At 42.5% G+C, this 14,769-nt stretch overlaps 1 protein-coding gene across 1 annotated transcript in view; it reads left to right on the top strand.

Annotated features, from left to right (window-relative positions):
• Nucleotides 1–9,061: 9,061 nt before the first annotated feature.
• LOC117369053 (phospholipase A2 inhibitor and Ly6/PLAUR domain-containing protein-like) overlaps nucleotides 9,062–14,769 on the top strand; it is a 34,582-nt gene continuing 28,874 nt past the window's right edge. Inside the window, exon 1 of the mRNA XM_033962963.1 lies at nucleotides 9,062–9,166. Coding sequence (XP_033818854.1) covers nucleotides 9,115–9,166 — 52 coding nt within the window. The 5' untranslated portion in view covers nucleotides 9,062–9,114. The remainder of the gene's footprint in view (nucleotides 9,167–14,769) is intronic.

Genomic DNA, 14,769 nt, shown 5'->3' with positions numbered 1-14,769 from the left:
TGAAAGCGCTGTTTGAATCAGTCTAAGATCTTTCCTTCGCAGCTTGTATACAAGCAGCTTTCATTATCAGGGTCCGTGCATGAATGCTTTTGCCCCTTCCCCCAGACTTCTCAGTTTGGGCTTACACTGACCCCCTATAGTTCTTCTTTGAAGTTACTCATTCTTGTTTTTATCAAGCAGTACGGTGAGAATCATGATTCCACTGCTTGTTACTGTTGTCAAAGCTGATGGCATTCCCCGTTTCGTCCTAGATTTTAGGGCTGTTAGTGTTTTGGTAATTCTCATTGCACTTATGTTTCTTTCACCATTCCACCGGCAGCCAATGATTTTTTTCTTTGTCATTGTCCTAAAGAATGTTTTATTTTTGTCCCTGTTGGTGAGGCTTTTCAGCTCTTTTTTGCCTTCACCTTTAAGCAACAGTATACCTGGTGTGGAATGCCCCAGGGCTATGTTGACTTCATTGTCCTTCGGGCTATTCTACAGTCATGCACTGCCCCTCATGGTCCTATCCTTATTTTGTACATCAGGAGACCTGTACCTTTTACAATGGTTGTCTGTGTGTGGTCACAAGGTGTCACGAAATAAAATTGCACTGGTATAAATCTGAAGTGAAATACCTGGGTTTTGTCCTGTCTCATGGTCAGAGGAAAATCTGCACTTTCCGCACTGCTGCTGTTCTGGGTCTGCCCCGCCCAGCTACCAAGAAAGACATGCTTACTTTTCTTGCTATGATTGGTCACTGCCGCCAATGGATCTCTGCTTGTTCCTTCTATGACCAGATTTTGAGACAGACCCTGGTTTCTGAAATGACTGCTCTTATCAGATGGACTCATGAAATGTGCTTTGGTTTCTAGCTCAGGTCTGGGTTCTCCTGCTTATGCCCATATGTTTATCTCTTTGTTTGGGACTATTGTAACACCATGAAGGGAGAATATGGCGGTAAGTTACGCTCTGTTGCCTTTTTTTCTATAGTCACTCCTGTTCAAGTTCCCTGGCTGCATGTGCTATGGTGGTAGAGATGGTTACTCCTCTGACCCTTGGTCACCCCATTACCCTTCACACTTTTCACGATGTACAAGCCCTTCTTTTAAATGGGCTCCTGGGTCTCACGGGTGAACAGGATTCTCTTCCCTTCTAGTCCTTTGTTACCCCCCCCCCTCTGAACTTGATGCCTGGCGTTTGGCAGGTGCCCAAAGCCGCCTTTTGGACGGACTTTGGTGCAAAGAGGGGAAACCCTGGATACCAGCTGCTAGCTCTCCCTTATTCAATTGCCCACTATCATGGTATTGGTTATTGTAGTACTCGCTCGACATTTTAACTTCTTGCTAGTGATATTTTCATTCTTGACCTTTTGCTCCTTGATACAGATATATATAGCTCGATAATTACAGCTGGCACGTTTGTGAATTGAAAACAAATTGGAAAATACAATTCCTTTCTATTGTTTTAGCTGAAATTAGGATGTTGCTAATTTAAAATGTTTTTTCCGGATGTATACATAGCCATCCCAGATCAGTTTTGGCACAGATATTTCTAATGTTTTCCACGGGTCCTCTTTATCACTGCAGAGATAGAGACGCTCCAAAGAGACATTAGCTTTATGCCTTTTTCCAAATATGAGATGGTTATGATATACATTATTTGTAGTTTTGGTTTTTTATATCAATGTGTTTATTTGCAGAGTTAAATTCAGCCCTGCACACTTGACAGATGGAGTAATAGCTCCACGCTTAAAACTTTATGTTTTGTCTGTGTCATGTCTACTTGTTTTAGTTTAGTGGGTACCCCAGGATACATAACATTGGCCATTTTTAGAGCTCTTTTTCCACTTCTTACTAGCCTAACTGCGCAATGTTCTTTTACTTATAGCTTTTATATTCTGAATATAGTTTAGTTAAGGGTTATATGTTTAAGAAAAAGCTTTACTTTATACAGCGTTTATTTCGTGGTGTTCCCTACATATGATCCATTCAGTATACATTTCTGAATACATTCAGTACATCAGTATGGTCTCTCTGAGGTGCATAATAGTTATATGCAGCACGCAAAAACATATCTTTTTGGATTGTTCAATTAAGAACCTTAAGTAACTGAGTATTGTCTCTCTTTTGCCATAGCTATATCAAGTAAATGAATTGGTATTGTTACATGTTGCCACATTCAGTACAGGCAACATGGTTTCTCTTGTTTTCTATCTCTTATTTGGATCACATTGGAGTACAGCTGCTGAATGATATTTGGAATGCTTTTCAAGCATTTCTTTTCAAGTATCTCTTTCTGTATGCACAGACATCTGGCTGCTCTCCCTTTGAGATTCTCACAGGATGACCTTTCCTCGCCCCATGGGTAGAGTTTCCCTTGATACAGGAGGAATACGTCCAAAAGCTAATTGAAATATTAGGGCTTGTTCAAAGAAACGTGTCTTGCACTTCTCCTTTCTCTCCACAGATTCCTACCCATTTTTTCCAGCCTGGTGATTGTCCAGAAGCTTTCCAAGGATCGGAAGCAGACGGATTTCCCCTTTGGCCTTCTCACTACTGTGATCGCTGTGACCAGGCCCGCTGCACTCACTGAGGAGTTTCCTGTTTGGATCCATGCAAGTCGCTTGAAGAGGGTTAACCTAAAACCCCAGAAGCAAGTCTTCCCTGCGCAGATTTCACCTCCTCCAGTGGAACAACATGATGATCTCATTGCAGCATTCTACCAACTTTATCATTCTCTTACTGGCAACGTTCCTGCTAGTTTTTCTCCCTGTATGGATCATTTCTAACTGGGTCTACAGGGATGATGTGTTTTGGGTCCACAACACTTTCTGCCCATACCCATCTGTAAATGACACTTCTGCTGTAAACAGCACCCCCAGCACCTCTTTGCGAACACACGTTAAGCTGGACTACTCCCTCGCAAAGGCTGTCCTTCAATTGGAATCCAGAAAGACAGACAGTATGCTACCCTTTGGTATAATTCCAGCAGTGTGCAAGTTGCCACCTTCTCCTTTGAGTATTGTGACATTGTGGACTGTTCATCAATTGATATCCCAAGGCTGTGCCATTGGTCCTCAGAGATTCCTAAAAAAACTAAAGACATATGTATATATATGTGTTACTGACTCATGTTGGGGGGATAAGTGTGCATTCTGGGGAGCGGTAGGGTGGAATATTGATACTGGGTTTATAAATCAGAAAGTACTCTGAAAAAAGTGGACCAAAATGGTAAATCATTGCTTACTTGTATGACCTTTCATAAGGTTGGAAACTGTTATAGGAAAACTGTTCCTGCACAAATTATTAAGCTTTCTCTTACTATTGACAACCCTAGACCTATTGATGAAGGTATGTACATTATGGACATGTGATTTAAGGGTGGGTCTAGCTATCCGACCCATCAGTTTTTCTCACGGGATCTATCTACCTCCTCTAATTTTACCTATCCCCTTTGAGCACTGTGGTGTTCTAAATACCCTTTGTTGCCAGGACAGCAAAAGCTTGATATTGCCGTTACCATCTATAAGGGCAATTACACATGTCATGTTTTTAATCTGACACAGGATAGTTTTGTAGGTAATTTACCCCCAGGTTATTGTTCTGTCTTGGCTCATAGGTATGCCCCATTGTTGCTACATCAGATTTTCAACCTAGGTGATATTTACTGGCTTTATGGAGACTTTTGGCTCCCTGTTAAGCTACCCAGCCAGTGGATAGGCCAGTGCACTTTAGTTAAGGTTACCATGCTCCTGCATATTTTTCTGAAAGGCATCCTTCCTATTCACATGGTTTTTCCTTTTATTTGTCTCTATATAAATCTGATCGCATGTATGCATAGATGCTATAGGAGTCCCAAGAGGGGTCCCAGATGAATTTAAGGCCCGAGCTCAGGTTAAGGCTGGGTTTGAGTTCCTTATTCCCTTTATTACTATTAATAAGAATGTTGATCGGATTAATTAAATTTATTATAATCAGCAACGCTTTGTGAACTATTCTAGGGACGCCTTGCAAGAAGTATTACTTATCAATTAGGCTCCACTTCTCAGATGGTTTTCAAAATCGTGTGGCTCTAGATATGATTCTAGCTGAGAATTCTGTTAAATTCTCCTCAGTACTTAAAGCTGTTGTACTTTTCTTTCTGACAATATAGGTCCTACTATGGACATTCAGAAATTAGCAGACCTCTTTGCTGAGCTCAAATGTAACTCTGATTTATCTAATTCTTGGGATCAGCACTTTAGTTGAATGCAGGGTTGGGTAAAAGACCTTTTTATTGTTATAATCTCTATTATTATCTGCACTCTTGTTTTTGACTGCTCATGTACTGTGTTATTCGTATTACAACTCCTAAAAAAACCCCTCCTTGAGAGACATATCTAGAGTATCACTCCCTTCCAGCTCATGCTGTGTATTTATGATGTCATTTTCATGACGTAAGAGGGGATTGAAGGGACACGTATCAAGTCCTTAGGCCATGTTTTCAAGCTGTAAGAAAGCCAGACCCTGTTTGTCTTTCCCTCTTTGAAAATACTACAAGGACATTTATGTTTGAACAGAGATGTTCTTAACTTGTTGTGAAGTGAATTCAATTGTTTTTATAAGCCGTATTTACAGACAGCTTTAGATAAGAAAAAAGCACTGCTGACCACAGCACCCTCTGTGGACTCCAATCTCCAGATAGAAAAAATGCTGATGTGTTTAAAGTTTCATGTGACCTGTGTCCATATATGGTTTGTGTTTACGTCACATGCTGACACATGCTGACAACACTGATTCATGTAAAATGATATAAAAGGAGGTACCGAATATTCAATAAAGCGGACATGTTTGGAGATCATTTCTTGCCTCTACAATATGTCCCCAGGTGCATCTGTCTTCCAAATGACAGAGAAAGTATGGGGCAGGAATTGGGACCTAAGCCTTTTCAAGAACTACAATCAATGATAGGAAAGAACAAAAAGAGGGAAAAACGAAGGGGTATGGAAACTGAAAATTAAAACCCAATACTGGATACTGAAGTGTTGAAATCATCCTTATAAGTATCTTTGAAAAGCATAATTTTTAAGCTAGACTTAGGGCTCCTTTTACAAAGCTGTGCTAGCGGTTTAACGCACGCACTGGATTAGCGCACACTAGCCGAAAATCTACTGCCTACTCAAAAGGAGGCAGTAGCGGCTAGCGTGCATGGCAATTTAGCGTGTGCTATTCCGCGCATTAAGGCACTAGTGCAGCTTTGTAAAAGGAGCCCTTAAAGTTATCTATGGTAATCTCATGTAAATAATTTGGGGCTGAGTTCCAGAGAGATGGGGCGATTCATAGACAAAACCGCGGAAAACAAAGGCGCGCGCCGACAACTGAACGCAAGACGGAGGTGTGCGCCAAAGAAAATGACTGTTTTTAGGGTCTCCGACGGGGGGTTTTGTTGGGGAGCCCCCCCCCCACTTTACTCAATACAGTTTGCGGCGACGTTGTGGGGGGTTTGGGGGGTTGCAACCCCCCTCATTATACTAGAAACTTAACTTTTTCCCTGTTTTTAGGGAAAAAGTGAAGTTTTCAGTAAAATGTGGGGGGTTACAACCCCCCAAACCCCCCACAACGCCCCCACAATGCGGCGCGATCTGTATAAAGTAAAGTGGGGGGTTCCCCCCACACTCACCCCATCTGAGCCCCTAAAAACAGTCATTTTCTTTGACATGCGCCTCCGCGCTGTGCTCAGTTGTCTGCGCGTGCCTTTGTCCTGGCGCACTTTTGACCTGACACCGAAGGGGCAGTGACTGAGAGGATAGTATTTCTCATGAAATTTGACATGAGTTAAGGATGGGATTGCAAGTAAGTTTTTTTTTTTAAAATTTTATCTTTATTGAGTTTAAATTATATGTTAACACAATCATGATGAATAAAACAGTATCCACCTTACAGTACATAACATAAAAGAATATAAGGAAAATTTTAACATTCTTTCTACTGTTAATTAGTCCACAAATAATGAGGGAGAAGTATCACAAATCGGAGACTAATTAATTAATCCAACAAATCATAAGAAATTTAGGCTGACTGAAGTGAACCCAATTAACTAACTTGGAACATTTTCTTGGTTACAAATAGGGGTACTTGCACACATCACCTCCTTATCTAATATAAACCTCGATAACTGTGCAGATTCAAAAAAGATATATTTAGCTCCCCTATAATTAACTAAGCATTTACAGGGGTATCTCAAAATAAATGTAGCTCCAATTTTTAACACCTGTGGTCTCAAGAGCAAAAACTGTTTCCTTTTTTTTTGAGTTATCCTAGAAACATCTGGATACATTCTTATTTTTTGATTCAAAAACAAAACATCTTTATATTTAAAAAACAACTTCAAAAGCCATTCTCTATCTGAATCTAATGCTAATTGTACAAAAAGTGTGGCAACCATTAATTCCTCTGATTCTGACTTCTCTAATAAGTTTGTTAAGTCCAATACATCTATTACTGGTTCTTGCTTGTCCTCCGGAGTCTTCTTCTTTCCCAAGGGAATATAGTATATTTTTGAAATTGGTGGAAAGGAACTCTGTGGGACTTTTAGAATCTCCGAAAGATACCGTTTAAACATATCAAGAGCTGTAGTGGATATTAACTTTGGAAAATTAATCAGTCTCAAATTTTGTCTCCGTACTACATTTTCAAGAACCTCCATCTTGAAATTGATATTATCATTATCCCTCATAAGGAGCTGATTTTGTGCTCCCAATATTTCCAACTTTTTTTCCTGCTCAAGTGATTTTTTCTCAATGTTCACCATAACTTCCAATTTTCTTTCATGTTCTAATGATTTTTCCTCCAATTTGCCCACTTTTTTTTGCAATTTTAAAGTCTCAGAAAGTATCCCTGCAGAATGAGTAGACAGAGTTTGCAATTGATTTCCCAGGGAAATCTGTATAGTTGAGATTGCCTCCCAAATTGAGTTTAAATCCACCACTGAAGGCTTTTCTAGAGGAGCTAGGAAACATTTAATATCCAAATCTTTAAGTTGCTCAGTACCTGTTTGAGAATTTAAAGGTAATGGTGATTCTTGCCGTTCCTCCATTTTCCCCAAGACCTCCTGCGTTGGAAATGCTGTAGACATTCTCCGGGCTGCCAGTTCTTCATTTTCCTCCTCCTCACAGCTCCCGGAAGTTACCGCCACGCTCTCTTCACTCTCCTCACCCTGCAAACACAGTTGAGGGAGTGGCTGCGCCGGCGTGTCTCGTTCCTCCGGAGAGAAGCTGACCGCCTCAAAAGAGGTGGAAGGGTTTTCCGAAACGCCCCCACCTTGCGCCGAGGCTCTCACCGGATCTCGTTGGGCCCGGCATTCGACGAATGCATCCATAGAGCCAGGTAATTGCTGTGACTCAGGTTCAATAGGAAAAACCCAAGTTTTGGACTTGCGCTTCACCATTATTAGGAAGATAGGCTCAGGAGCGTTCAGCCAAACGACTTCAGTCCGCCATCTTAATTGACTCCTCCCCCAGTTATACGGCAAAGTTTTGCCCTTGCAAGTAAGTTTTGATTGGATGATCGTAGAGTATGATTAATGGAGTAGGGTATAAGAAGTCTATTAATTAATTCTGGGAGCCCTGTTTGTCTAGTTTTAAACATCAACAACATGATTTTGTAGGAGATGCGATGTTCAATTGGAAGCCAATGTGCTCTGATCAAAAGAGGAGTGACGGTTGATTTTTTAGCATTGAAAATAATTTTAACGGCCATATTTTGGATTATTTGCAAACATCTAATCTCTTTCTTTGTTATTCCCTTATAAAGGGCATTACCATAGTCTAAACAGGAAATGACTAGGGAATGAATAAGAGTGTTGAGGGAAGCCTGATCCAGCAATTTAGCAAGCGATTGTATCATGTGCAGACGATAAAACTTTTACGTAGAACTGAACTGATATGATTGTGGAAGGAGAGTTTCTTGTCGAACGTAATACCCAAGAGCTTGATAGAGGTGGACTTAATTTTGATTGAAAAAAGTAAAGTTAGACCATTTTTAACTGGAAAGATCATAGTTTTTGTTTTGTTTACATTGAGGGAAAGCATATTGGAACTGAGCCAGTTATTAATTTTTTCCAACTTTTGATTAATGATAGAATAGTCATTGGGATTATTTAGATCAATCGGATGCTAATATTTTCACAACTCAGTTATTGTAATTCTTTGTATTTGAACTTAAACTCAAAAATGGTCTAAAACATATGATAGTGTTTCTGTATTCTCTAGAGACTTCATTGGTTGCCTATAGAAAAGTGTATGAGAGTTTAAACTGTCTGATTAATCATATTATACAGGCAGAGGATTCCGATCATCTCAATTTGTTCTTTTCAGATATGCATTATTCATCTAATAGATTAATACATTTTTTATAGCAGTTCACCCTTTTATATATTTTAAACGTCAATTTAACTCTTTATTTATTTATCCAGTTTTCTATCCCTTTCTCCCAGGGGAGCTCAGATCGGTTTACAATGAATTTGTTCAGGTACTCAAATATTTTCCCCTTCTTTGACAAACGTATACTGCTTTTGTTATTTTGAATGAATTAACTTTGCAAATAAGGATAGAAGTTAATGATTGGAAATTTTATAGAATGTTGAAAGCATTTTTATATGGTAGATTGTAAAGAATTGTAAAGCTATTATCTTATTATCCAAGGAACTTTATTTTCCCATAGAATGGCTTCTTTTTTATGTAAATCGTCTTAAACTTAAATGGTATTAGAGCGATGCAGAAATCTTACATTAGATTTTATATTTAGCAGTAGACATTTCTCACGAACAAATGTCCTGGAGGAGTGGCCTAGTGGTTAGAACATCTGCCTCACCACCCTGAGCTGGTAAGTTGAATTCCCATTGCAGCTCTTTGTGACTCTGGGCAAGTCACTTAATATTTCATTGCTCCAGGTACAAAATAAGTATCCGTTTAAAATGCATAAACCAGTTTATTTTGTATAAACCACACAGAAAAAAACAGTGCAAGACTCCCATCCTTCCTTTTATACACCAGGGTATAAATACTGAATCATGAGCACGAAGTGTTCTAGGAACCAGAGTGTGACTTCAGAGCCTGTCATACACTGCATTCAGCTCCATTTTCTCTTTAGCATCATGAGGGCTATTCTTACCAGCATTTGCATGTTCTCTGCTCTGATAACCACAGGTAAGAGAACTCCTTCGCAGCATTCTGTCTCCGTTCATAAGTTGATCCCCTTTAACAAATATGATCCTTCCTGCCACTTCAATAGCTTAGTGAATTCAGTACAAGTTACCATATCACTGTTTCAAAATTGTTAGCAAAGGAGAACAGAATGAGATCATGCAACACCCCACACTCTAGACCCTGTAGTCTCTCCAGGCCTACCTGAAGGAATCCCTGGTGATCTAGTGTGGTCCAGGCATAATTAACGTGACCATTTATTTTTTTCCTCAAAACAGGACAGGACCAATGTTCCCTCTAAGGATTGATGAGGTGTGTGCAAAAAAAAATATGCATGAGCGACAAGTTACATACTCCACAAATTTATGAGGAGGCGCGGAGGACGAGTGCCCGTGAGATTGTGGGAGGGTTATACTCAAAACTTAGAAGAATAACAATTTACTTAAAGTTTTTGCTCCGCCAGCTTTCTGGTATCTTTAAATACAGTGGCGTACCTAGCATATGTAACACTCGGGGGCCCATCATTTTTTGGTACCCCCCCTCCCATCTGTACGAAAAACATGATTTTTAGTAACAAGCCACATGTCTAACATGAGTACCTAGGAAAAGGCAGCATCTTACATATTGCATTGTACATCAATACACCCATTGTAAAACTAAACAAGCCAGATCAGCACAGATCAATCCTACACCGTCAATCCTAACAGAAAACCATATCTTTAGAACACACAGAACACAGAAAACACCTTCGCCTAGTATGGAATATTTCATCACAAACTAACCCCTCCCCCTTTTACAAAACTGTAGTGTGGATTTTAGCCACGGTGGTAGAAACATAGAAACATAGAAAGATGATGGCAGATAAGGGCTACAGCCCATCAAGAATGCCCATACCATTGACCCCCTTTTAAGTCTACTGGCCCCCTTAACTCTACTGACCTGCTCTATTAAGTCTATATCCTAGCAACCCTATTCATTGGTAGGACTCTCGCAGTGATCCCACATAGGTATCCCATTTATTCTTGAAGTCTGGGATACTGCGGGCCTCGATCACCTGTACTGGAAGCTTGTTCCAATGCTCTATCACTCGTTCCGTGAAGTAGTACTTCCTGACTTCTCCACAAAACTTCCCTCCCCTGAGTTTGAGCGGATGTCCTCTTGTGTTCGAGGGTCCTTTGAGAAGAAAGATATCATCTTCCACCTCGACCCGTCCCGTGATGTACTTAAATGTCTCAATCATGTCTCCCCTCTCCCTACGCTCCTCGAGAGGATAGAGCTGCAATTTGTTCAGTCTCTCTTCTTACGAGAGACCCTTTAGCCCCGAGACCATCCTGGTGGCCATCCGCTGAACCGACTCAATTCTGAGCACATCTTTACGGTAATGTGGCCTCCAAAATTGCACACAGTATTCTAGATGAGGTCTCACCATGGCTCTGTATAATGGCATCATGACCTCAGGCTTCCTGTTGACGAAACTTCTCTTGATACAACCCATCATCTGCCGTGCCTTAGATGAAGCCTTCTCCACTTGAGTAGCAGTCTTCATGTCTGCACTGATGATCACTCCCAAGTCTCGTTCTGCCGTAGTCTTGGTCAAAGTTTCTCCATTCAAGGTGTAAGTTCTGCATGGATTTCCATTTCCGAGATGCATGACCTTACATTTCTTGGCGTTGAAGCCCAGCTGCCAGACAGAGGACCAACTTTCTAAAGTACGGAAGTCCTGTTCCATAGTATCCTGCAGATTGTAGCTCTGATGCTCATAAAATTCTGAGCATCAGAGCTGCTACCACCATGGCTGGCGTTAAAAAACGCTCTACAGTTTTGTAAAAGGGGGGATAAAATAGAAATACACAGCTTCAATGCTCTAGCTCAGGGATGCCCAAACTTTTTGGGCTTGCGAGCTACTTAAAATGACCAAGTCAAAATGATCTACCAACAATAAAATTAAAAAACACAAAGCACACTATACCCTGAGAAAATGTTAATTATCATTCCTATTCTGGTTTTTTTTCAAAGAGGTCAAGGCAGATAACTCTATGCATTGTCACCTCAGTAACAACCTTATAAAAATAGACAAATATACCCCCCTTCCTTTTTATTAAACCACAATAGCAGTTTTTAGCGCAGGGAACTGCGCTAAATGCCCAGCACTTCTCTCGAAGCTCATAGGCTCCCTGTGCTAAAAAACACTATTGCGGTTTAGTAAAAGAGGGCCATAGTGCAAAATATAGACAGCATATATAAATTTAGACACATTTTGATCACTAAATTTAAAATAAAATCATTTTTCCTACCTTGTCTGGTGATTTCATGAGTCTCTGGTTGCACTTTCATCTGCTGACTGTGCATCCAATCTTTCTTCCCTTCTTTCAGCCTGTTTGCTTCCTCTCCTCCAGACCTCATTCCCTCCCCTAACTTTTTCTTTCTCTCTCCCTGCCCTTTCTTTCTTTTTTCTCTCTTGATGCCCCCTTTCTTTTTTCTGTTTCCCTTCTGTCTCCCTGCCTGCCCCCTTTCTTTCTTTCTTCCTCCCTACCCTCCTCAAAGCCACCATCAGGGGAAACAGGCCGCAAAGCCACCGCCGCGGCTGCCCCAAGCTCTCTCTGCTTCCCACCGTTGGGCCGACCAGCATTCCCCCAACGTCAATTCTGCCGTCGGAGAGCTAGTTCCGCCCAGCCAGGCAGCGATTGGCTGGCCTGAACTTCCTTTCCAACAGTAGCCTTAGGGGGGGTGCACAGCCGGCCAGATCCGGACCTGGCCAGATGTGCACCCCCCCTAAGGCTGCACCCGGGGCGGACCGACCCCCGCCTCCCCCTTGTTACGCCACTGAAGACTTGGCAGCGGCTCCTCTCACGATCCCCACCTGCGTCGGAAGTGCATCGGGGATCTTACTATGCAGTCCTCAGTTTCCCACTGCATATTTTAGTGAGTGACACGAGAAAAATTATGAGCGACGCCAATGAAAATAGTGAGCAATCGCTCATGCGCTCAGCTTAGAGGGAACATTGGACAGGACCCCTGTATCCATTCCCCCCCGGATCCCGGATCCCATTAAATATAGATAGCCGATATAAATTCTCAAAATGATCACTAAATGTAAAATAAAATCATTTTTCCTACCGTTATCTGGTGATTTCATGACTCTCTGGTTGCACTTCCTTCTGATTGTGCATCCTTTTTTTCTGTCTCCCTGCCCCCCCAAGCCACCCTGTTTCTCCTGCCCCCTGACAAGCTAAGCTACCCTGCTTCCCCTGCCCCCACAATCCAAGCCACCCTGCTTTCCCTGCCCTCCACAAGCCAAGCCACCCTGCTTCCCTGATGTAGCCTGCTTCCCCTGCCCCTGACAAGCCAAGTCAGCCTGCTTCCCCTACGCACACTAGCCAAGCCATCCTGCTTCCCCTGTCCCCTTACAAGCCAAGCCAAGCCACCCTGCTTTCCCTGCCCCCCCCGACAAGCCAAGCCACCCTTCTTCCCCTGCCCCCACACCCTACTTCCCTGACCCAGCAACATCAAGGTGCGTGCAGCGACTGCACTGCACAAGCGCCAAGCCTACAAGTCTTCTCTACGCCCCCTCTCCCAATGTCAATTCTGACGTTGGAGAGGAAGTTCCGGGCCAGCCAATCGCTGCCTGGCTGGCCCGGAACTTCCTTTCCAACATCAGAATTGACGTTGGGAAGAAGGCTTCTGGGTGGCAAGCAGCAGCGGCGGCAGACTGAGGGTGTGTGTGGTTTGAATTGGTGCTGGATGGAGGCTGGTAAGCAGCGGCAGACCGGGGGAGGGGGTTGAATCGGGCACTGGAGGGAGGCTAGCTTTGGCACGGCAGGGAGGGAGGGAAAGAGATCGCCTGTCCCGTTGTCCCTGTGCACAGCTTCGGGACGCTGTCCTTGAAAATGGGACATTTTGGCATCCCGAAGCTGTGTTTGGGGACAACGGGACAAGGGATCCAAAAATGGGATGGTCCCGTTCAAAATGGGGCGTATGGTCACCTTAGACATAATTGATCCCTATTTCCTACTGCCTGCATTGGTTCTGGGTTCAAAATAGTGGCTGAAACCTCTAATTGTAGTCTTACAATACTAGCATGCACTTAGATAACATCTGGAAGGAAGGCAGAGGTCAAATATTAGTGGCCAGCCATGGTCTGCCACCTCCCTAGAGGTTTTAAGTTTATTAAAATTTTGATATAAACGCAATATCAAAAATTTTCAATGCGTATAACAATAAAAAATTTTGGGGGGAGGACAAAATAAAACAATTTAAATAGGTAAACATACAATCGATGTACACAATTAATTAGTAGTACAATATAATTAAAGGCTGGTAAGTAAATTAATGGAGGAAAGAGTGGCCTAGTGGTTGGAGATACAGCCTCAGCGCCCTGAGGTTGTGGGTTCAAACTCAATACTTCTTTTGACCGTGGACAAGTCACTTAATCCTCCATTGCCCCAGGTGTGCTAGGTAGCTTGTAAACCTACTGGGACAGATAGGGAAAAATGCTTGAGTACCCGAATGTGAAAGTGCTTAGACAACCTCCATTGAAAGACAGTATATAAATAATTAATAAACTTGAAAATGCTTTTAAAACAGAGAATAGTGATGTTTCTGGAATCCAGTGGATTACAAGACCTGAGACAAATGGATTCACTAGAGGCAAGTCTTGTCAGACAAATCTGATCAATTTCTTTGACTGGGTGACCAGAGAATTGAATAGAGGGAGTGTGCTAGATGTTGTGTACTGTATTTTTCGGGCCATAAGACGTACTCGACTATAAGACAAACCCACCTGTAGAGGAGGGAAAGCCAAGAAAAAAAAAATTTGGTTCAGAATTTTTTTCTTCTTGGTTTTTCCTCCTCTACATGTAGGTGTCTTTGATGGTCTGGTGCGTCTGGTGCTGGAAGTCCAAAGCTGTCCGCCGCCCAAAGCCCAAAGCTGCCCGCAGCCGCAAGAAGCCCAAAGTCACAGCTGCCCAAAGCTGCCAGAAACCGCCCGCAGCCCTCCCCCCCATGGTACCTTTTTTAGTGGTGGTCCAGCGTGGTCTCCAGGACAGCTGCCTGTGTCTTTAGCAGATCAACGCAGGAGCGCCACCTTTGCGCTTCCTGCCTGGTCCCGCTCCGCTCTGTGATTGGCTGCAGTCAGTAACTGACTACAGCCAATCACAGAGCAGCACAACCAGGCAGGAAGTGCAAAGGTTGCGCTCATGCGTTGTGCATTGCTCTTCTAAAGACACAGGCAGCCGTCCCAGAGACCGTGCTGGACCACCACCAAAAAAGGTACGGGGGAGGGGGCGCAGTGTATTCGGTCCATAAAACACACCCCTTTTTGGAGGTGGAAAAAGTGTGTCTTATAGTCCGAAAAATACGGTATTTAGATTTTAGAAAAGCCTTTAACAGTCTTCCAAACATGTATCTAATAAATAAACGAAGTGCCCTCTGTATGTGCCCCAAAGTAATAGACTTGATCAGGAACTGGTTGAGTGGAAGGCGGCAGAGGGCAGTGGTCAATGGAGATCGCTCTGAGGAAAGGGATGCTACTAGTGGTGTGCTTCAAGTTTTGGTTCTTGGGCCTGTTCTTTTTAACATAAGTGATATTGCTGAAGGGATGTCAGGTA

Source organism: Geotrypetes seraphini, chromosome 11 (genome assembly GCF_902459505.1).
Source record: "Geotrypetes seraphini chromosome 11, aGeoSer1.1, whole genome shotgun sequence".
Lineage (NCBI taxonomy): Eukaryota > Metazoa > Chordata > Amphibia > Gymnophiona > Dermophiidae > Geotrypetes > Geotrypetes seraphini.
This window is presented reverse-complemented; position numbering and strand designations above follow the sequence as displayed.